Here is a 22,563-nt window from a genome sequence, read left to right on the forward strand (position 1 = left end):
AAAGCAATCTACTGAGCTGGCCAGAACCACCTCTGGAGAGAATCTGTTCCACATGTTCACAGCTTTTACTGTGAAGAAACCTTTCCGTATTTGGAGATTAAATTTTTTTTTTCCTCTAGACGTAAACAGTGTCCTCTGTGATGACCTTAAAGTGAATAACTCAACACCAAGTTCGCTATATGGACCACTTATGTATTTTTACATGTTGATGATCATATCCCCCCTTAATCTTCCTTTCTCAAGAGAGAATAAATTCAGTTCCTATAATCTTTCCTCATAGCTGAGCTCCTCCATGCCTCTTATCAGTTTGGTTGCACTTCTCTTCACTTTCTCAAGTCCCCCGATATCCTTTTTGACAACTGGTGCCCAAAACTGAACTGTATATTCCAAATGAGGTCTTACTAATGATTTGTACAGGGGCAAGATTATCTCTCTCTTTCTCTCTCTGGAGTCCATACCTCTCAATACAAGAAAGGACTTTGCTCGCTTTGGAAACCGCAGCTTGACATTACCAAAACCCCAGATCCTTCTCCACTATGGATTCTTGTACTCCCCCTACTATGTATGATGCAAGCATATTCTTAGCCCCCAAGTGCATAACTTTACATTTATCAACATTAAACCTCATTTGCCACTTAGTTGCCCAATTAGACAGAGCATTGAGGTTGACTTGTAAATTGGAGACATCCTGTAAGGACGTTAATCCACTGCATAGCTTGGTGTCAGCTGAAAAGACAGAAATGTTACTTTTAATCCCAGACCCTATATCATTTATAAAGGTATTAAAAAGTAAGGGTCCCAACACAGAATTTTGGGTGCATCACTGATAACCTTTAGACCATTCAGAGTTTAAGAATCATTAACCACTACTCTCTGAATTCAGTTTTTTAGCTAGTTTTCTATCCATTTACAAATTGATCTTTCCAAGCCTGTAGACTTTACCTTACACATAAGCCATGTGTGGGGAACTGTGTCAAACACTTTTGCAAAATCCAAGTATGCCATGTTCACAGCCACTCCTCTGTCCAAGGTTTTACTTCCTAATAAAAGTAAATCCAGTTTGTTTGACAACTTCTGTTTTCATGAATCCATGCTGTCTGTTGCTTAAAATATTTTTTTCCAGCAAGAACTCATCTATGTGGCATTTTATTAAACTCTCCAGTATCTTACCGACTAAAAAAGTTAAGCTAACAGGTCTATAGTTAATTGGTAAAGACTTTGATCCCTTTTTAAATATGGGCACCACATTGGCCCAACACCAATCCAGTGGTATCATTCCAGTCATTAATGAGTCCATTAGAATTAGAAACAATGGCTTTGACATGACAGAGCTCAATTCCTTTACGATCTGGGTGGATGCCATCTGGTCCAGGTGCTTTATCTACCTTTATTCTGTCTAAATGTTTGTGGACCATATCACTTTTGAGCCATTGTACATCATTTGGGGCTGTGTCACTACCACCCCCATTATGGACATGAGCTCCCCCATTCTCCTTTGTATACACAGAGCTGAAGAAAGTAATAAATTAGCCTTCTCTTTGTCCACAGTCACCCACTCTAGATTATTTTGTAAAGGGCCTACATGCTCATATCTGACCTTTTTACTATCAATATATTTGAATTTTTTGGGGGGTTTGTCTTACTATCTTTTGCAATCTGTTGTTCTTTTTGAATTTTTGCGTCCTTAATTTCCTTTTTACATACTCTGTTATGTTCTTTCCAGCATTTAAATGATGATAGTTCCTTCATTTTTATATTTTTTAAAAGATCTTTTTTTATTAATTATAGCCATTTTAACTTTGGCCGTGAACCACAGAGATGTTCTTTTTAGCCTTTTAAACTTATTGCCAATGGGAATATACTTTGCAGTGAGTTTGCATAGTCTTTTTGAAGAATTCCCATTTCTGTTCTGTGTCCATTGATGCCAATATAATCTCCCAGTCTAAGTCATGGAGAGAAGCCACTCATCCTTAGAAAAAATTTTCTTAAAGTTAAGTGTTTTTATCTTTCCCGTATGTGTTTGTTGCTTACAGCTAACATTAAATGAAATCATGTTATGATCACTGCTACCCAGATGTTCTTTTATATGAATGTTGGTAAGTAAGGATGAGCTAAGGCATGTTCGCAAACTGCACGTGCAGAGCCCACCAGGAAGTCTGCGCAGTGCTAATCACAAACAAAGAGACATTGTCCCGATGCGCGGCTGCAGAGATCAGGAAATGTCTCACTGCCTGTAATTGGCACTGTGCAGTGCCAACTTCCTGGCGGGCTCTGCACCAGCATTTTGCGAACACGCCTGAGCTCATCCTTAGTAATAAACTCTGCATGGTTTGAGATTGCCAGGTCCAGCAGAATGTCATTACTGCTTCAGACTCATCACACTCTCCATCAACTAGGTCCTCGTTCACACTTGCTTTGAGATCACTTCTCACATAGAGACGAACACCGCCAACCCTCCGTTTTACCCTGTCTTTCCAAAAGAGAGCATAGACAGGAATATTAATTGCCCAGTGATGAGAAGAATGAAGCCAAAATTCAGCAATACCAATTAGATCATAGTTCTCCTCATGCACCAGAGCTTCCAGCTCGCCTATTTTGCTTGGCAGACATTTTTTTCTTGTACAAATGGTACCATTTCCAATGGTTGTTTGTAACATAGGAACCTTCATATCATCTGTCATAGCCCTCCCCCATCTTTCCCCATTCCACCCACCAATAGGGGCTGACCCCTGTCTGACCTATCTACCCGATTTATAATCAAATTCACCCTCCTCCCCAGATCCTAGTTTAAATACTCATCTAGCCTTCCCATAAACCTCTCCCCCAGCACAGTGAACTCCCTTCTATTTAGGTGCAAACCATCTTTAGCATATATCCATGAAAGCGTTGAGCCTTCTAGGATGCAATCATTACAATCATGCGTATATATTTCTGAAATTCTATATATTACATTTTTGTCACTCATGAACTGTATTGTATTATTTTATAATTTACCTACATCATCAGCTCATAATCCAATATCCACATGTAATGGTGTGTTATAACTGAATCATTGAGGCAATGTTTTTATTATATGTATAAATCACTGTAATTATGTATTTTTCTATATTCCGTTGATGAGGCTGTCAAATATAATTTGCTCTCAACATTACTATCTTTTATATGTATTGCTATATGATTCTACTTCTATATACATATGATTCCCTTATGTGTGGTATCTACATTATTTATCAACTGTCTCACATGCACCTCATCTAAAGTCCCAACCTCTTTTCTCCTTTTATTAGAGGTAAGTAGGTTGGAATAAAAAGTTGCAATTTGACAGATATTTTGGTAAAGGCTTTATGAGCAGTTTCCTTTTTTTTGTTACTAGCGTTAATGAAAATATTCTTTTAGTTGAGTTACTCAGTTTTCCTGTGAACACTCTGTTTTTTTTAGCAGAAGCCTTAATAATAACAAGATTCCTAAAAGCAAGTGGAGTGGCCGTGGCATTGTTCTCCGTGCAGGTAGTGCTAATGCACTGTTTCTTTTACAGTCTACAAGGATGTATTTATTAGTCAAAAAAAGAGGGGAAAGGGGTTTGGGACTTTGAATGAAGCACATAGGTATAAATAATTCAGTTTATTGTATAAATTAACATACAAACACATAATCATAAGTAAGTGTATATCCAATACAATTATAACTGGTAGAATTCATAAAAATTTTTCCCTACATACAATGTGGATGGGTTGCCACATGATTATTAACGATTAATATCAAAAACTATACATACATATAATAGCTCTATGCATTTTGTGGATTGATCCAGCATGCGCGTGAGTTCAATAAAATATAATAGAAGGAGTCTGTATGGTCTGATCCTACCCAAGGAATAGAAAAATCATAAAGATTAAAATAAAATAAAACCAAGTCTAAAACCCACTCTCTATCATACTTACAAGGTTGACTATATAATAAAAGTGTGGCACTGTAGATCGGGGACCCCCAAAGGGGGCATCTCCAATGGGAGCTGAGGTGGTGTGAGTGACATGCTGTCCAGCAAGAAAATCATCCAGGGGAGACCAATTTCTGAGACCATCAATATATATTAGTGGTGAGGAAGCTGTATGAAATATTAGTGTGCCAGCGGACTTAGAGAGGTGTGGGAAGGTGTTAATGAATTACATTTTACCTCCCAGTGCCTCTTCATATAGCTGCTTCATTGGATGTGGATTTTGTTAAAACTGTTTACCCATGAAAATGTGTGCTGTAATTACAGCTACATGGTGTGTGCTTACCTTTTCCAGATTTAACACTGGGTGTAGATATCCCAACTGCTATTGTTTTTACTGAATCACACAGATATTAGCAGCTCCCCTTCGAGACCATTAACTCGTTGTATTTTAGGTCATATAGACAGATTGGGTGAGCAAGTAGAGGTTGTATATGAATTGGTTGATTATGACCAACAGCTTTTAAGTATACTAAACCATAGGAGCAACCCCAACTTGTGTGCAATATCTCTACCACCTCTCTGAGACCCATATAACTACCAGCATAATAAGATTTCCAGAGACAATGTTGTGTTTTAATTTCTTGTGATGCTGTTTTGGAGAAATCTGGTGCAATGAAATCTCCTTGTGGTATAGCTATAGCCCCTAAATCATTTGTTACCAGATGTTTGTGCCTAAAAAAAAAAACTGGTCTAATAGCTTTATTTATTTTAAAGGTGTTTCCTACTTCTGTAAAGGCTACAGGGAGAGTGCTTCTTATGGAAAAGTAGTATTGCTTTGTTAAGTGATCATTGTCAGTTTACAGTAGTCTTTACTTTCACGTAAACCTAGCATCAGATACATTTTTCATGTTACATACTCTTTTCAACAAAGCTTTTTTTGTTGCTCTTCTTTCTTAGAGGACAGAATCTTTGTTCAGGTATTATCTAGGGTCAATTTCTACTTCTGGGACTGAGATGCTGATTCAAAGAGTGAAGAGTACTTGTGCTCTTGCACTTTTTGCTGCAATCCCAAATGACAGACAGCAATGCGTACACTATCACTTCTCACCATTTAACTTGATACAGTTACCTTTTTACAGTAATATTGATGTGGAGATCCTTTGTGTAGCAGAGTGATGATGATATTGCTCAACAATTTATTGATGCGCCAGTTGTGTTTTTGGGTCCAGGACAAGCCTAAAGCACTGGCCAGTGGAAGAACAGACCTACAGTCATGGTGGTGGAGCCTCCTAACTATTTGTAATCCACATGGTAACAGTGGGGATGTTTCTTAAGTTCCAATGGCAACAAGACATGTTCAGTTCAAATAAAGGTGGCCAAAAAGCCTCTCAGCACTGATTCTGTAGTCTTAGTACAACAGTTTGATCCCCAGAGGACAGTTAAGAGGTCATGCCACACTCTGGGGCTCTTGTCTTAAGTCTGCACCTGTATATGAATACAACTCTTATAGCAAACAGCCTGTAATAAGGTTGCCTTAACCCATGATATAAAATCTAATTGCCCAGTTCAACTATTAGACCTGGGTCTGAGAAAGTACAAATAATAATAAACTGTTTATAATCAATACTTGTACATATTATGCTGTCATATCTAAAAACAGAGCATTCCTGCATTATCTCAATACAATACAAAGAATATCATAATGTACTAATATGTATATATTTTCTTATAAACAAAAGATCATCTTTATTGTAGATCTAGAAAAGTTAACAAACTGCTTTTTTTTAAAAAAAGTAGTAGTAGTTTCTTCTTAAAGTAGAACTTTACTGTCCAAATCGACATTATTTTGAATCCTTGCGCTGATGGCCTTAGTAAATTGATAGAAAAGTATATCATTTACTTGTTGTAAACTTCTTTTTTGTTACATGTCTGAAGTTACTCCCTGGTGTCCTGCCTAGGCAAATTATCTCATACATCCCAGGAGGCTTCAGGAGGGGAGGAGGAAGGGTGTTCTCAACGAAGCACACTCTCCTGCATGCATATGTGAAATAAGAGCAGATGAATTTCAGGAAGTAAATGCTTTGTGAATCATTTGCCCTTGCGTAAGATGGCCACCGCCAGAAATGCGAGAGGTGTTTTTCCAAGTGATTTCTTAACAAAAAAAGCATGGAGACATGGATGATTTTTAAAATAATTGGTGTTCTTAGTTTGTAGTGCTCAGCTGCAGTGAAGGTCCGCTTTAAACAGATTGCCATTTTTCTGCACTAGAAAAATGCAATTTTTTCCTAAGGGTTCACAGACATCAATTGATTTGTATGTGCCCTGTTCACACTTAAACAGTCTCCCGATGAGCTGTGTTGCGGAGAAAAAAAATCTGCAACGTGCCTGCAGTTTTCCATTCCGCAATCCATTTCTGTCTGCATTTCTATGAGCTGTGGTGCATGGAAATTTATGAACTGTCACACTGTGACAAATAAGGTGATGGAAAAGTAAACAGTGCTTCGAAACTGCAAGCCACTGTTGACCAGAACCGATAATTCCTGCATGGTAAAAGGCACTGTTTTACTATACAGATAAAACAACTTTAGTGTATTTTTTACAGAAATTTTGTGTTTGACAAACTGCTGCCCTAATATCGTATGACATAAAAAATTGGCACAAACAAACTTTTATTCTCCAGGGTATCTACTTACACAATTTTTGTGTTGGGGGTTTTAAGTAATATTCGTACCTAAAATTTTTTTTTACGCATGTTTGCAAAAAATGCATAAACTACATAAGTGGTATTGAAAGGGTTAAACTCGCCCACCACACCCTTTGCATTCAGACAGCAGAAGCTCTACAAAGATAATTGGAATTTTCTTATTTAAAAAAAAAAGGTAAGGCACATTTTAAAGTTTACATAAATGTAATTGTACCCAAGTATCTCACGGAGAAGCTCTGTGCTAACTACCACTCCGGGGACTTATAGCTTAACATGGGACCTTAACTCACAAAAGCTAAAGAAAGTGGCAGGTATTTGCATTTATAGAGGTCTGTAATAATGTGAACTTGTTGGCATGGTAAATGGGTAACCTGACATTTTCCAAAATATAACTGTTGTCTATGCATCCTTTCAAACTTGTGCCTGGTATCTGGGTTATGTTCATAGCAAATGTTAGTACATAATACGTAAGGTTGAATAAAGACACCAGTCCATCCAGTTCAACCTGAGTGAGTGTGGGTGCGCATCTTCAATCATCCCTAGAAACTGATGGCTTCTGGAGTGAACATAAGATCTTGCACCTCTACTCGAAAGGAGCAAGCCCCTCTTGCTTTTGAGGCATTGCTGATTTATTCCGGGATTACCATTACAATCTCCTGTTAGACTGTGAATGGTCAAATACAACTTGACGTTAAAACTTCCTTTGTGATAAGGAAAGAAAAAACAGCAAGCAGTTCATTAATTTATAACTTGGAACAGGAACATGATGTAGGTGCCATTCACTTTTACTGAATAAAACAAATAAATCCCCTAGCTAGGACGGAATTTAAAATCACTTGATAAAATATTAATAGACTCAGAGTTCTCTATTGCATACATTTGCAAATATATGGGACCCACACTACCACTATTAAGGCGCCTGTACAAATGTGTCAGAGAATGCAGTTGATCTTGCCATTTATTTAATGTTTTTTTGGTCTAAGCACAGGTTAACGAATGTTACAGATCTATTTAAATGCTTGACGTTATTTAATGTTCTTGCTACTGCAAAGCCAGTTAATTCTACAAGTGCAGAACATAATCAATCCTGGGCAAATCTAATTACTGTTATAAACTGAACCTTGCCTCCGAAGAGAACTAATACATATTTCTGGTTCTAAAATATATTTTTCTTACCCAAGATTAAGTGCAATAGATACACATTTCATTGAATTTTGTAGCTTCCATAAACTTGTTGCTATGGGAACAGACACTTAATATAAGTCTGTGCTGCCTGTACAGTCTGTATTAAAGCCTTTTCACTGTTACCAGTGGTATTATAAAAGTCGTTTAGATAACAGTAAATAACAATATTGTCACACTTAATGATTTTTTTTTTCTCCTCCTCAGTGGTGGCACGTTATGCATCTTGTTAATAAAATCCCTAGCATCCCATTTTTATTTCCAGAAGGTTTTTCTGTATCAGTGGAATTTCTGGCAGTGGATGTCAGAAGTTCAGTACTTTTTCTTTTTACATTCATATCCTGGATGCTGTGATTTTATTTATTAGCACTACAATAGAACCTGAATAAATTTACAGACCAGACTAATAAATTGCATCCTTGCTCCACTGGTTCCTCTCATCTTCTGCTCTCATCAGTTTTCTGAATATAGATTACTGTACAGAATGTCATCAAAACGGATCATGTTGAGAAGTTGCAGAAATGTTAATAGGGTTTATAAAATATAAGTTATTTCTTACGATGTGAATGCCATGTAAAATGGGTGACAACCATTCTACTTTCTTCTAGTTTTCATCTTCATATTATTATCAGTTTATAAATATGACTGTTGTCCATATCAGATAATAAACACTGAAGCATCAGCTAGGCTGTGGTCTCTATCTGAGATCTATTATAGCCCACAAATATGAGGTTATTGGTCAGGTCAAATATGCATTACATTATCGGTAGCTGTGATAAATGATTTGTATTTGGAGCTGAGTATCCCACCCCTCTAGTTCCCATATGACTCAAATGTGCCCCAACTCCCTGTCTGCCCCCCCCCTTTTTTTAATTTTCTCTCTTTCTCCCTCCCCCTCCTTTTTTTGGCCCTCTCTGCTTGTATGGCCCCCTTGCCTGGGGGCCATGAGAGAGCCCTTCCTGTTTTTTTTTAAAGGGGTGTAAAGTCAGAAGTTTTTTTTTTTATCTTAATGCATTCTGTGCATTAAGATAAAAAGCCTTCTGTGTGCAGCAGCCCCCCTAATACTTACCTGAGCCCCATCTCTGTCCAGTGTTGTCCACAAATCCCTTGGCCATCCGGGACTCTCCCTCCTGATTGGCCAAGACACAGCAGTGGCGCCATTGGCTCCTGTGGGTGTTAATCAAAGTCAGCTAATCAGGAGAGAGATGGGGACGGGCGGAACGGCACCCCCTGTCTGAATAGACACAGGGAGCTGCAGCTTGGCTGCTTGCTTTGGAGGCACTTAACAGGAGGGAGGGACCAGGAGCAGCGAAGAAGGACCAGAGAAGATTCAGACTGCTCTGCACAAAACCACTGCACAGAGGAGGGAAGTATAACATGTTTGTTATTTTAATAAAACAAGACTTTACAATTACTTTAAACTAGGGAAAATAATACATTGTGCCATGTAGTTCATGTTTATTGTTAAGTTTTAGGGGCTATAACAACATACAGCTATTGTGGTACCTAGTCCAGATGCTCTGGGTGGTTATTTTTACTTTCTATTATTAGGGCTCATTAGTCTACCAGGTCTAATTGAAGTGTTTTGCTAGCTGATGCCCAGAAGTTAATTTCTTTTACATGAAATTTCTAGTTAGACATAATTACTGCGTTGTTCTTCAGAATTTAGGTCTGGAGTATTGTTGTTGGTACCTGTATTGTAACTGCACAATGTACTAAATACGTTTAAAATAAATAAATAAATGTGTATGTCATTTTGTTTGGGGTGCTTTGAAGGCCTGGTTACTTGAATATAACGTGAATATATCAATAAGTGTCCATAAAATACTAGGAATCAATATGGAGTATACAGAAACAGATTTGTTTGCTTACCTTTATACCCATTAACATACAACATACTGCATCTAGTTGGATTGCTTATGCTACATGTATGTTAAGGTCAGATCAGCTCAACAATTCTACTCCCTTTTTCTCCACTTTTATTGTCTATGAGAATATGAGCTCACTGAGCCGTTCTGGCTGTACTGTTAATCTTGAAGATTTTCTATACTCAGATCTTTCAAATAGCAAAATATAAGTGGACAAATGGATGTTTGCTGTTTCTACTCAACCATACCTGTGCTTTGTGTGGGTTTCAATATTTAGCTTGGATCCCCTTGAGATTGATAATAAAACAGTTTTTTGTTTTTTGTTTTTTTTTTTTTTTTTCCTTATGTCATACAATGAGGGGTTGATATGGCAGATGTGTGGGACAAAATGGAAAGGGGAGTTATTGACACTAAAGTCCTTTCAGATACCCTATATCATTTTTAAGCTTCCACCGTAAAAATATATCTAGTAAATTCTAAATCACCCGCATGAGGCAAAACTCTTCTTTTCCTGTATGTCAGGTCTGGGCCTATAACATGCCACATGTCAATGATTTTATTGTTGCTTTCATGGAAATTGTTTACCTTCCCTGTTCCAGCAGTGGTTTCGCTTCCTGTTACCTTTTTTTATCCTAGTTGCTCAAATACGTTGTTTTCAATGCAATACTGGAAAATGTGTTGATTCTGGATTTTGTTTTGCAAGTAGTAGCTGCAGACAGTCACCATGCTTATTTTTACCACTTAAGGACCAGCCTCGTTTTGGATTTTAGGTGTTTACATTTTTTTTTGCTAGAAAATTACTTAGAACTCCCAAACGTTATATATTGTTTTTTTTCTAACACCCTAGAGAATAAAATGGTGGTCATTGCAATACTTTTTTTCACACCGTATTTGCACAGCGGTCTTACACGCGTGCTTTTTTTTTGGAAAAAATTCACTTTTTTGAATAAAAAAATAAGACAATAGTAAAGTTAGCCCAATTTTTTTTATATTGTGAAAGATAATGTTACGCCGAGTAAATTGATACCCAACATGTCACGCTTCAAAATTGCGCCCGCTTGTGGAATGGCGTCAAACTTTTACCCTCAAAAATCTCCATAGGCGACGTTTAAAAAATTCTACAGGTTGCATGTTTTGTGTTACAGAGGCGGTCTAGGGCTAGAATTATTGCTCTCGCTCTAACAATTGCGGCGATACCTCACATGTGTGGTTTGACCACCGTTTTCATATGCGGGCGCTACTCACGTATGTGTTCGCTTCTGTGCGCGAGCTCGTCGGGACGGGGGTGTTTAAACCATAAAAAAAACTATTATTTTACATGATTTTATTTATTTTTACACTGTTTAAAAAAAAAATGGTGTCACTTTTATTCCTATTACAAGGAATGTAAACATCCCTTGTAATAGAAAAAAGCATGACAGGACCTCTTAAATATGAGATCTGGGGTTAAAAAGACATGTCATGGAGATGAGTGGGCGCCATCTTAGCCTCACTCGTCTCCAGGCACAGCAGATAGACAGACGCTACCGACGACTCCGGTAAGTGGCAGAGGGCACCGGATCACAGCGGGAGGGGGGGCCCTCTCTCGCCACCGATAAAAGTGATCTCGCGGTGAATCCGCCGCAGAGACCACTTTTATCTGAAAGCTGACTGCCACACGAAAACGGGGATACCGGGGTTATGGCAGCTAGCTACTGCCATAACAAAGATATCCACCGCCAAACTTTGGACGTACATCGGCGGTCGGCAAGTGGTTAACGGACATTTCAATGCAAACCATTAGGTTCTATATTGGTGGAATAAGCAAATAGAACAAAGTAAAATGTATATAAACCAGTGTGTGTAAACACTAAAAGCCAATAATTAAAATTCTGACTGGTACAATAAAATATTAAAAACAAGCCTAAAATAGAAATCATTTTTACTTTTTTTTCCATACAAATCAAATTTATGGTTTATTTTGGTTTTCTAATCTGTAGCCAAAAAGTTTAAGCAACAGTATTGTGGCAAAAAAAAAAAAAAAAAATCTTTAGCATCTGACAGACTTCCAGAAGTGTCAGATGCTAGATCTTCATTCATGCTCTGTAGCTCCATCTGCTGACCTTTAAATCACTACTGTGTCCTTTAGTAACATAGGAGCTGGCAGGAGGAACCACAGAGCACAAGACAGGACTAAGCATCTGACACACATAGTTTATTGGATGCTAAAGATTGTTCAGCCAGGGTAGCTCTTTAAAACAGCCATCTTAGGATTTGCTGCCCACTGGAGAGGTAATATTTATATATCTCCTTTTGCAGCAGGCTTTAAGATAAGACATGTCAAACCTAAAGCAGTTGCCCAAATTGAGTGGAATGCATTTTGATGGAGCCACATTATATCCACTGAAAGCCACGCTTACCCAACTCAAAAAAAGCTTTTATGTATAGTAAAAGGAACATCTTGCAACACAAGCCTTAAAACATGTTCTGTAGTATTCAGCTACAATTGATGTATGAAAGTGTAGCTGGAGATTTGAAGGATTTAGAGGGCTGTTTGTGGCCAAGAAAATTCCCTGCAACTCGATGAACCTCACGGTATTACCATTACTAGAATATTCCATTTAAGACCACAATTTTTTATAGTATAGAATTAGTTATTCTCCCGTTATCCTACTTATTTTTGTGTTCAGGGCTAGAAAAAACAAAAAAAAGAATGTTCTATTTTTTTTTTTTTTTGGATTTATTTTCATTTTAATTGTAGGTATTTATATAACACTATTACACAGCACTTTGCATATATATATTGTACATTCACATCAGCCCTTGCTCTCAAGGAGCTTACATTCTAAGGTATCTATTAATATAAGCAATAAAAAAAAAAGTAGGGAATGGTTAAACTTGATTTCTGTATTAATTTTTTGCTGTATCCCATTAGGGAGCTTGTCCTTTAGGTCGTTGCTCCAGGCACAATAAGAAGTGGCAGGAGGTCGCCATTTTTTGCTGTACGGCACTGTGTCGCTTTAACTGACAATTGCGCAGTCGTGCGAAGCTGTACCCAAACAAAAGTGACATCCTTTTTTTTCCCCACAAATAGAGCTTTCTTTTGGTGGTATTTGATCACCTCTGCGGTTTTTATTTTTTGCACTATGAACAAAAGAAGAGTGACAATTTTGAAGGAAAAAACTTTAACTTTTTGCTATAATAAATATCTCACTTTTTTTTCAAAAAAACTAATTTTTTTCCTCAGTTTAGGCCGATATGTATTTTTCTACATATTTTTGGTAAAAAAAACTGCAATAAGCATATATTGATTGGTTTGCGCAAAAGTTATAGCGTCTACAAAATAGGGGATAGATTTATGGCATTTTTATTATTATTATTTTTTTACTAGTAATGGCGACGACCTGCGATTTTTATGGGGACTGCGATATGCGGCGGACAAATTGGACACTTGACACATTTTTGGGACCATTGACAATTATACAGAGATCAATGCTATAAAAATTCACTGATTACTGTATAAATGTCACTGGCAGGGAAGAGGTTAACACTAGGGGGCGATCAAGGGGTTAACTGTGTTTCCTAGGTGTATTCCAACTGTAGGGGGGATGGGGCTGTCTAGGAGGAGAGAGAAATCGGTGTTCATACTTGGTAAGGACACACAATCTATCTGTCTCTACTCCCCTGAAAGAACCAGGATTTGTGTGTTTACACACACAGATCCCGATTCTCGCTCTGTTATGAGCGATTGGCCCTGGGAACACGCTGCAGGCATGCCCCTAGTGGCCAAAAGAAAAAGCAGCATAAGGTAACGTTGATTTGCCCAGCCGAGCCAACCTGCCGCAGTCAAACTGTGGTGGCTGGTCCGAAAGTGGTTAATGTAAAGGGGATCCACTCCTAGTTATCAATGGACCAAGTGTCCTCATTGGGAGACTTCATATTCTTACTCTATTCTTGTTTGGTCAAACAGGCCAAAATGGAGAGGGTGAATCTCACAAGCATGGATGCAGACAAGAAAAAAAATGAGAGAGATTTAACTATTCCCTACTATATCCAAAATGGGAAAAAATGGCTTTAATAACACTTTATTCCTTTTGCTAATGGACCAGTTGTTCTATTTTTTGCGCACGTTAAAATTTTAATTTTGGCCTGAAGATTACCTAAACTCCCCAAATTATTTATCTTTTGAAGTGTATGACCTGTAGCATAACAAGATCAAAACCTTTGTCACACAGTATTTAGGCAGCGGTTTCTTAAACCTATATTTTCAATTAAAAAGAAAAAAATCACTAAAATAATAAAATGGGGCAAACAAACACAATATAATAACTTTCTTTTTTTTTAATATAAAAGAAGAGCTTGTGTCAGGTAAATAGGAACCAAATATGTCAAACCTAAAAATTGCATGTAGCTAGAAACGATAAGTTAACAAGTACAATGCTAGCTGGGCTTTCTTATAAAAAAATAACAAAAAATAAAAAAAAAAATCAATATGGAATTTCTCTTTGGTAGATACCTTTTTTAAATCTAAAAAAGTTATGAAAAAAAAATATTTAGGGTATCATTAACATGTCAATTTATAAACCTTCAAAAATAATCAAAATAAAATTGGCTCCAAATTCATTGTTTCTCTTTATGAACACGATGAAAACACTTTACTTTAACACCAGAAATCCAAACCGAAAGGCTTTATGTAATATATACCAAGAAGTGGTACTAGAGCATATTGATTAACCTTAATAGAAATATCAAAAAGCGCATTTCATTCTAAAATCAATGAAAATTGCTGCTGTAAATCAGAAAATTCTAGTTGTGCTAAGACATCAAACCTTTTGTATAAAAACTTGGTTGTTTGCCCCTAGTAACAGTTAAGTTTTTCCACTCACTTTCTGACATTCAGTTTCTGGAATGATATACTGTGTGATGAACTAAATTTAAACTCCAATTATTTTGTAGTAAAGTAATTGATCTTTCTACAACCACTGGGCATTGCTTGGATCCTACCATTCTGCCATCTGTGTTAACATGCAAGATCAAGACCTTTTGTTTTCTAAAACGTTTATAATGAAAAGGGGGTAACAATCAAACTACAAGGAGCAGCCACTAATAAATGTCAGTAACACTACTGATTGCTTTGTGTAATTACAATATTTCACTGCTACCATTTCAACAAATGGCTTATACCTGATTGCCCTTTGCATCTTCCAAGGCAGCTTAATTGCTTCTATATTACTGTTGAGTTTTTATCAAAACCTGATATGAAATTCTTTTTCTTGGCATTTGTATATCACTTTATTGGAAGGATTACTTTTGATCCATTTGATATATTCAGGGCAAGCTTCTTTGGCATTTTTCATTTTGTTAATATGGTGGAACCATTACAGCTGTAAAGAGATCATATAAAATGTTAATAGAGAGTCCCTTTACCATAACCCATTGCACACAGTTGAGAGACAAAAATTGAAACCTCAGATTAAAGCAGCAATTCATCTTTTGGCGCCATTAAATGTAAGACATGACAGCACTATTAATTAGAAGCACACCAGAAAAAAAGCAAAGATATATAATCATTACTGGCTGCAGACAGCACCTGCCTTTTCTTGTACAAAGTGCCTGTTCTGGGCCCTGAGTACCAATGAGAATATATTGTGAACTTAATTTCGGTATAATCTGACACACTGTTGATTCTTGGGGCATGCATGCACCTATGCCAGGCATTATTCATATATGTATTTCAAACTAACCCTTAAGCTCAATGCACATTACAATCTGACTATTCAATCATCTTCAGCTTTTTCATCAACTATGAAATCCTCAAGCCTGTCTGACTGGATACAAGTTGATTGGATGATAGAGTAGGTCAGATTGTAACATGTATGGTGAGCTTTAGACTAAATAATGTTATGTGCTCATAATCCCTCTGACACTACCAATGAGGTGCTATTCCTCCTACTGACCTAGGGTCACTTTTTGTTCCCACTGACACGAGGCCTTTTTTATGTCTGTATTCTCAAGAATCATTTACTGTGTTGTCAGCCCAATTGAACAACTTCCTGCCCATAGAACATAAACATATGTCCTTGGGTTTCAGTGTTTATACCGGGCCATAGCTGCAGTCATGACCCCAGTATCTTTTTTTTTTTTTTTTTTTATAGGCGACGATGCCGAATAGAGTAAAAGCGATCTAAGTGGCTAAATAGCCTCTGGATCTCTTTTACATGTGGGGGAAAGGTTCCACTGGCTTACCATAGAGATGACCGAGCACCAGATCATCATTATGGCTCATCATTTGCTCAAATGTAAACAAGCCGTTCCTGTCTTGTAAAAGCATCTGATCAAACCAATCTCAGTTTGATCCAATGCTTTGAGAGCAGAGGAGAGATCTGGGGTCTAATAGACCACAAATGTCTCAGTAAGTAAAGAGAACCTTTCACTGCCTATGTTATCACAAGGGATGCTGTTCATCCTTTGCGATCACAATAAAAGTGATAAAAAAAAAAAATAAAAATTAGACGGTGTAAAAAAAAAAAAAAGAAGTATAAATAATAAAAAAAAGTGCTTGCACGCAAAGATGATCACATACTTAACTTGTGCATGCATATGTAAACCGTGTTCGCACCACACGTGTGAGGTATTGCTGCAAATGTTATAGTGAAAGCACCAGACCTGTGTACCTCTAAACTGGTCACCTGTAAAAGTCTTTTAAAGTGCCATCTATGGAGATTTTTAAGTACCATCGTTTTTCGCCATTTCACAGGCATGCGTAATTTTAACCTGTTCCTGCTCGGCCTATGGCAAGATGATACCCGTGGGAGCCTCTCCTCCCTCCGGGTGGATGTCATATGACTAGTCACGCTGCTCGCAGTCCGGTGATCGGTGATGAGGCGTGTCCCTCGGACACAGCCCATCCCTGATCTGGGTAAAGAGACTCATAGAATATATGTTGTTTTTTTTTTTTCAAACTGTAGTCATTTTGTTGGCAATTCCACTGTCCTGGTGTTCTAGGGCCTTCAAAAATGTGGTAGGTAGTCAGGAAATTAGATGTGTAATCTATGTCCCTAGAATTGCCTGCAGGTGCTTCTTGGATGTTTGGCCTCTGTAAGTGGCCAGGCTGTGAAAAAGTCTCACACATGTGGTATTTCCCTACTTAACCACTTGCCGACCAGCCGCCGTCATTATACTGCGGCAGGTCGGCACGATCCCGTGAGCCGTCATTGCTGTATGTCTGCTCCTTTAAGCGGGATAGCAGGTGCCTGCTGCACTCGGGGGGGATGCCGATGCTCGTGACCGGCGGTCCCGATGACCGCCGGCCACGAGCGATTGCGGGCACGAGAGGCAGAACAGGGACGTGTGTGTAAACACACAAATCCCTGTTCTGTTCTGAGAGGAGCTGCAGATCGTGAGTTCCTAATAGCTAGGAACCACGATCTGTCATCGCCTATAGTCAGTCCCCTCCCCCTACAGTTAGAACACACAGTCAGGGAACACAGTTAACCCCTTGATCGCCCCCTAGTGTTAACCCCTTCCCGGCCAGTGACATTTATACAGTAATCAATGCATTTTTATAGCACTGATCGCTGTATAATTGTCAGTCATCCCAAAAATGTGTCCGATGTGTCCGACATAATGTCGCAATCACGATAAAAATTGCAGGTCGCCGCCATTACTAGTAAAAATAATAATGTAAAAATGCCAAAAAAAATCTAACCCCTATTTTGTAGACGCTATAACTTTTGCGCAAACCAATCAATTTACGCTTATTGCGATTTTTTTTTTTTTTTAACCAAAAATATGTAGAAGAATACATATTGGCCTAAACTGAGAAAAAAATGTGCCTTTGTAAAAAAAAAAAAAATGGGAATATTTATTATAGCAAAAAGTACAAAATATTGTTTTTTTTTTTCAAAATTGACGCTCTTTTTTTGTTTGTAGCGCAAAAAATAAAAACTGCAGAGATGATCAAATACCACCAAAACAAAGCTCTATTTGTGGGGAAAAAAAAGGACGTCAATTTTTTGGGGGTACAACGTCGCACGACCGCGCAATTGTCAGTTAAAGCGACACAGTGCCATCTGCTCTGGTCATTGAGCAGCCAAATCTTCTGGGGCTGAAGTGGTTAGAGATATGTAGTAGTATAAATTTTGGCCCAAATTTATGAATAAAAAAAGTACTTATTTGCTAAATTTTATAATAGAAACCTATAAAAAGTGTTTTTTTTTTTTTTCAAATGTTTGTTCTTTTTTTTTGCTTATATCACAAAAAATACAAAAATACCACCAAACGAAATTTCTATTTGTGTGAAAAAAAATTACTAAAAAATTTGTTTGGGCACAGTGTAGCATGACTGAGCATGAGCTGAAAATTGATCTGGTCAGGAAGAGGGTAAAAGTGCCCTGTATTGCATTTGTTAAAGTGTGACATGTTTACATCAGTGTAACATCATCTTTCATATTTTACCAAAAATTGGGAATTTTATAGTTTTTTACAAAAAAAAAAACCTATGATTGAAAAACCTTTGCACAAATATTGTGCGACATAAAAAAATTTCAACACCCACCATTTTTTTCTTTAGGGTCTTTGCTTAAACATATATCATGTTTGGGGGTTCTAAGTAATTTTGTAGCAAAAAATGTGTTCATGTGTCAGAATTGGCCCAGTAATCAATTGGTTAAATGGTCAGCCTTAAAGGGGTTGTAAAGGTTCATGTTTTTTCACCTTAATGCATCCTATGCATTAAGATGAAAAAACACCTGTCTCTGACCTCCCCCCCCCCCCCCAGTTTTACTTACCTGTACCCTCAAACTTGTCCCACGGGGACGCGCTCTCTCTCTCTGCAGGGGGTTCTCTGCTCTTGATTGGATAGAATGATAGCAGTGCAGCCATTGGCTCCCACTGCTGCCAATCAAATCCAATGACGTGGGCACCGGGAGGCGGGGCCGAGTCCTGCATTTGGCCTCTATGGACACCGAATGCTGGACTCGGGAGCGCACCCTCAAGGTGACCCCCCAGGAGTGCGCTTCTCCCAGGGGGTTATCTGATGCTGGGAAAAGCCACCGAGGGACCCCATAAGACCAGGTTCGGGGCCACTCTGTGCAAAACAAGCAGCACAGTGGAGGTGAGTATGACATGTTTGTTATTAAAAAAAAAACTAACATTTAGTGTCACTTTAATGCAATGCACATTACAATCCTTGATTCAAATTCACTGTCTGCTGCCTGTAAACCTGAATATGTCCCTTCTCCATTTTAGTCTATACTTATGTAAAACTATGCAGTGTTTTCATACATTAAAATCAATGTCGTGTCAGGTGTTCTGTTGAATTTTTTGGTAGTGAAGTGTAAAGAAATGTCTTTCCCTCTCCCTGGTATTGAGATGGTTAATGTAATGATAATCGTAGGCCTCTGGGAAATTTGTTGGTAGAATACTTCGTAGAATGTGAAATCTCTAGACTACAGTTTAACATGTTTTTTTTTTTCCATCTGTTTTGTAGAGTGCCCGGAATTACAATCGCTACAGACATCATCTGTGGCTTTCCTGGAGAGAAGGATGAAGATTTTAAGGAGACGTTAAAGCTAGTTGAAGAATACCAGTTCCCTAGCCTCTTCATTAATCAGTTTTACCCACGCCCAGGGACCCCAGCTGCGAAAATGGTGCAGGTTCCTGCTCATGTGGTAAGCTTATTTTATCCCATTTTTAGGTTTTTTGTTTTTTTGTTTAACTTTTAAGGCATTTCTTGGATAGTTGATTTCTAGAAAGTGCTTGTTGACAGCTGTGAATTACAAGATGTGCAAGTGGTTTGGCTTATCTATAGAATGCTGAGTTAGTTTTAAGATACATTTCTTATTAAACTATAAGGCCTTGTGTACAGTGCACACGGTACGATTTACAGACTCTTCTAGGGGCATCTGGCTTTTTTTCTGCATCTAAATGCCCCTCCATGTTAGCCAATGTGTCCATGCAGTGTTTAGTGGCAGGGGAGTTTGGAGGCAGGAAAAAACCCACTGCCAGTGCGTCAAGGAGCAGCAGCGTTTGTGCATAAAAAATGCTTGACCCTGCTAAAGGTGCCTAAAAGCTAGTGCTTGAGCATTAATTAATTCCAGTGGTCAGAATTTATTATTTATTCTAGCCAATTGAATTAATTAATGCCCAAGAGCTTGAACACCTGTAAAAGCTTTAGACACTTTCACAAGTGTGAGGCATTTTTTCTGCAAAAACGCTGCTGGCTTCTAGTAGGGATTAAAGTGGTTCTAAAGCCTCAAGCATTTTATGCATTAAGGTGAAAACCCTTCTGTGTTGCATCCCCCCCCCCAGCAATTTGCCCAAGCGCAGTGGCTCCAGCTGCTATTGCTCTTTTCATTGGACAAATTAATAGCAGCAGGTCCCATTGGGGTCCCGCTGTCTGTGTCAATAGACGCAGCAATGGGACTTGGGAGTGAACCCACACAGGTGCCCCCATGGTAAGTGGTTTTCCTTGGAGGCACATGATGGAGTGCCGGCGGAGCACACCAGAAGAGGATCAGGCTGTGCTGTGCAAAAGGATTTCACAGTAAAGGTAAGTATAGGCATGTCTGTTGTTTTTGTTAAAAAAAAAAAAAAAGGGTTTACAACCCTTTTAAATAAATATCCTGTGTGCATGGGGACTAAATATAAATAATACTAATACTGAAATATTAATGGTTTTAGTATACTTTCTTTATCGTACATCACGTGACACAGAGCAGCCATAATTAACTGGTTATACACCATCTACTGGTGAATGGACACTGACAGATTAATCAAACAAGAAGTCCTCCCCTATATAACCCCTCCTACACAGGAAGTTCCTCAGTTTTTTCACCAGTGTCTGTAAGGTGGTGGTCACTGATGTGATGCATGTGCTCTTGGAGCATACTCCGAGGTCTGGAACGATTCTACTGAGAATCAAGGACTTAAATCAGAGCCATTTGAAAAAACTGTCAGCCAAAATGGATAGTACCCGAGCCTCATTGGAAGGAGAGAAGATTCCTCGAGGTTTGCCTGTAATGCAGCCTTACGGCGCTGGACCCTGCGTAATGGAACCCTGTGCAGTGTTTGTTCTGACCAAGGTGCTTTCCTTCAGGGTGCTATACAGGTCCAGGGGAGTGGACCCCACATTAAGGGGGACCCAGTCCCTGAAGGTCTTTATGACAAAGCCCGCTGTGATGGGTGAAGATTGGACTCCTATTATGCTCAGAGTCCTGCAGCAGGAATGGTAAGTCTGCATTGTTTTTTTTTTTTGCAGTTTCTCTTAAAAAAAAAAAAAAAAAGAATCTGACTGCCTGGTCTTCTCTCAGTAGCCCCTAGGGGCAGTGTGCTATTTAAAACATGCTCTGTATACTTATTAGGAGTAAGGGCTGCCGTTTCTCCTACAGCCACTAAAGGGCGCATGGGCCTATTTATATACAGGCAGGAAGTGGGGGGCGGCCATGTGGACAGCAGGTTCAACAGGGCCTCTTGAGACATAACAACAGCCCATGGATACTAATGACACATGAGTACTTACTATGGGAGAATTGTGTGGCCAAGACAAGTCATGGTTAATTACTGCTTAATCCTGGAGGCCTGTACAACTGTAAGTCGATACACCCCTAGCAGTGCACTTTAAAGTATTGTGTCTCCAGAGTAATGTGCATTTGACACAAAAAAAGTGTGGGGCCTGGTTCAGTTGAACAGGTGCATATTTGCAAACTGGCTTAAGCTCCTGTTTGCTAAAAGCTTATGTTGCTAAAAGCTTGTTACTAAAAGCTCATGTTTGCTAAAAGCTTATGTTTGCTAAAAGCTTATGTTTGCTGAAAGCACATGTTTGCTGAAAGCACATGCTTGCTGAAAGCTAATGCTTGCTAAAAGCTCATGTTTACAAAAAAACTCATCTTTGCTAAAAGCTTAGGTTTGTTAAAATAAAAGCTTATGTTTTTTTGAAAGGCAGAGTTGCATAAGACATATGTTTGCATAGATACATGTTGCATGTTTGCTTATATACATGGTCACTTGATGCATAGACACATGCTTGTTTATCTGCATAAACACATGTTGCATACATGCTTACTAGCATAAAAATGCATTTTTACATAAACTTGAACTGCATACATGTTTTTTTTTTTTTTTGCATTAAATTGCATAAATATGTGCATATTACATTAAACTGTATAGATATGTAATTATTTGCATTATATTGCATACATAAATGCATGAACAGCAAGAATACTTGTATACCTGCATGTTTGCATACCTGAGTACCTGCATACTTACATACCTACGGGGTTGTATAGCAGTAGACCAACATTGTCTGGGCCTGCATTCTTGTGGAACTGCGTATTAGTTTGTCTAATACAATCACTTTATTATGTACCTGTTAGACTAGCTAAATTACTCCAGAAGCGTGAGGCAGGTACATCTCCCTCAGGTTCAGTGGTCTGGCAATGTTCACGTCTCCAGTTGGACCAATGGCATTAGGGTGATCTGAACCACTGTGGCGCCTGATGTTGGATCAAGCCTGGTTAGTGCTTGGATGGGAGGCTGCCCCGGTTTCCCTCCTAAGCGAGGGAGACATCAGAGGTTGCTGTGTTTGAGAGTATCTCAGACCATAAGATTTTACAGCAGTCTCTGAGGTGGTTCTCTCCTTCCTCAGTCTTTGTCTTGCGTTGGCTCTTGGAGCAAAAGTTATGGACTCATTATCATAGAACAATTAAATAGTAGCAGCTTCAAAACTGAATGGGGGCATGGGGTCTATCTTAAGATCTCAAGCCACTGGGCATCCTTCTGTTTCAGATAGGCTCAGTCTGTTCTGTGATGACCGCTCTGCAAGAGGTAGATTGCGGGGCCCATAATCATCAGTAAACACACAACTTCATGTGTCAGGTTGTTTCCAGCCTCAT

General features: G+C 38.5%; 1 protein-coding gene across 3 annotated transcripts in view; it reads left to right on the forward strand.

The window, feature by feature from the left end:
* CDKAL1 (CDKAL1 threonylcarbamoyladenosine tRNA methylthiotransferase) overlaps positions 1-22,563 on the forward strand; it is a 1,191,002-nt gene that overhangs the window by 786,943 nt on the left and 381,496 nt on the right. For all 3 annotated transcript variants that reach the window (XM_073631142.1, XM_073631141.1, XM_073631143.1), the window contains one exon: positions 19,161-19,341. In XM_073631142.1, coding sequence (XP_073487243.1) covers positions 19,161-19,341 — 181 coding nt within the window. The remainder of the gene's footprint in view (positions 1-19,160; positions 19,342-22,563) is intronic.

Source organism: Aquarana catesbeiana, linkage group LG05 (genome assembly GCF_042186555.1).
Source record: "Aquarana catesbeiana isolate 2022-GZ linkage group LG05, ASM4218655v1, whole genome shotgun sequence".
NCBI classification, from domain to species: domain Eukaryota; kingdom Metazoa; phylum Chordata; class Amphibia; order Anura; family Ranidae; genus Aquarana; species Aquarana catesbeiana.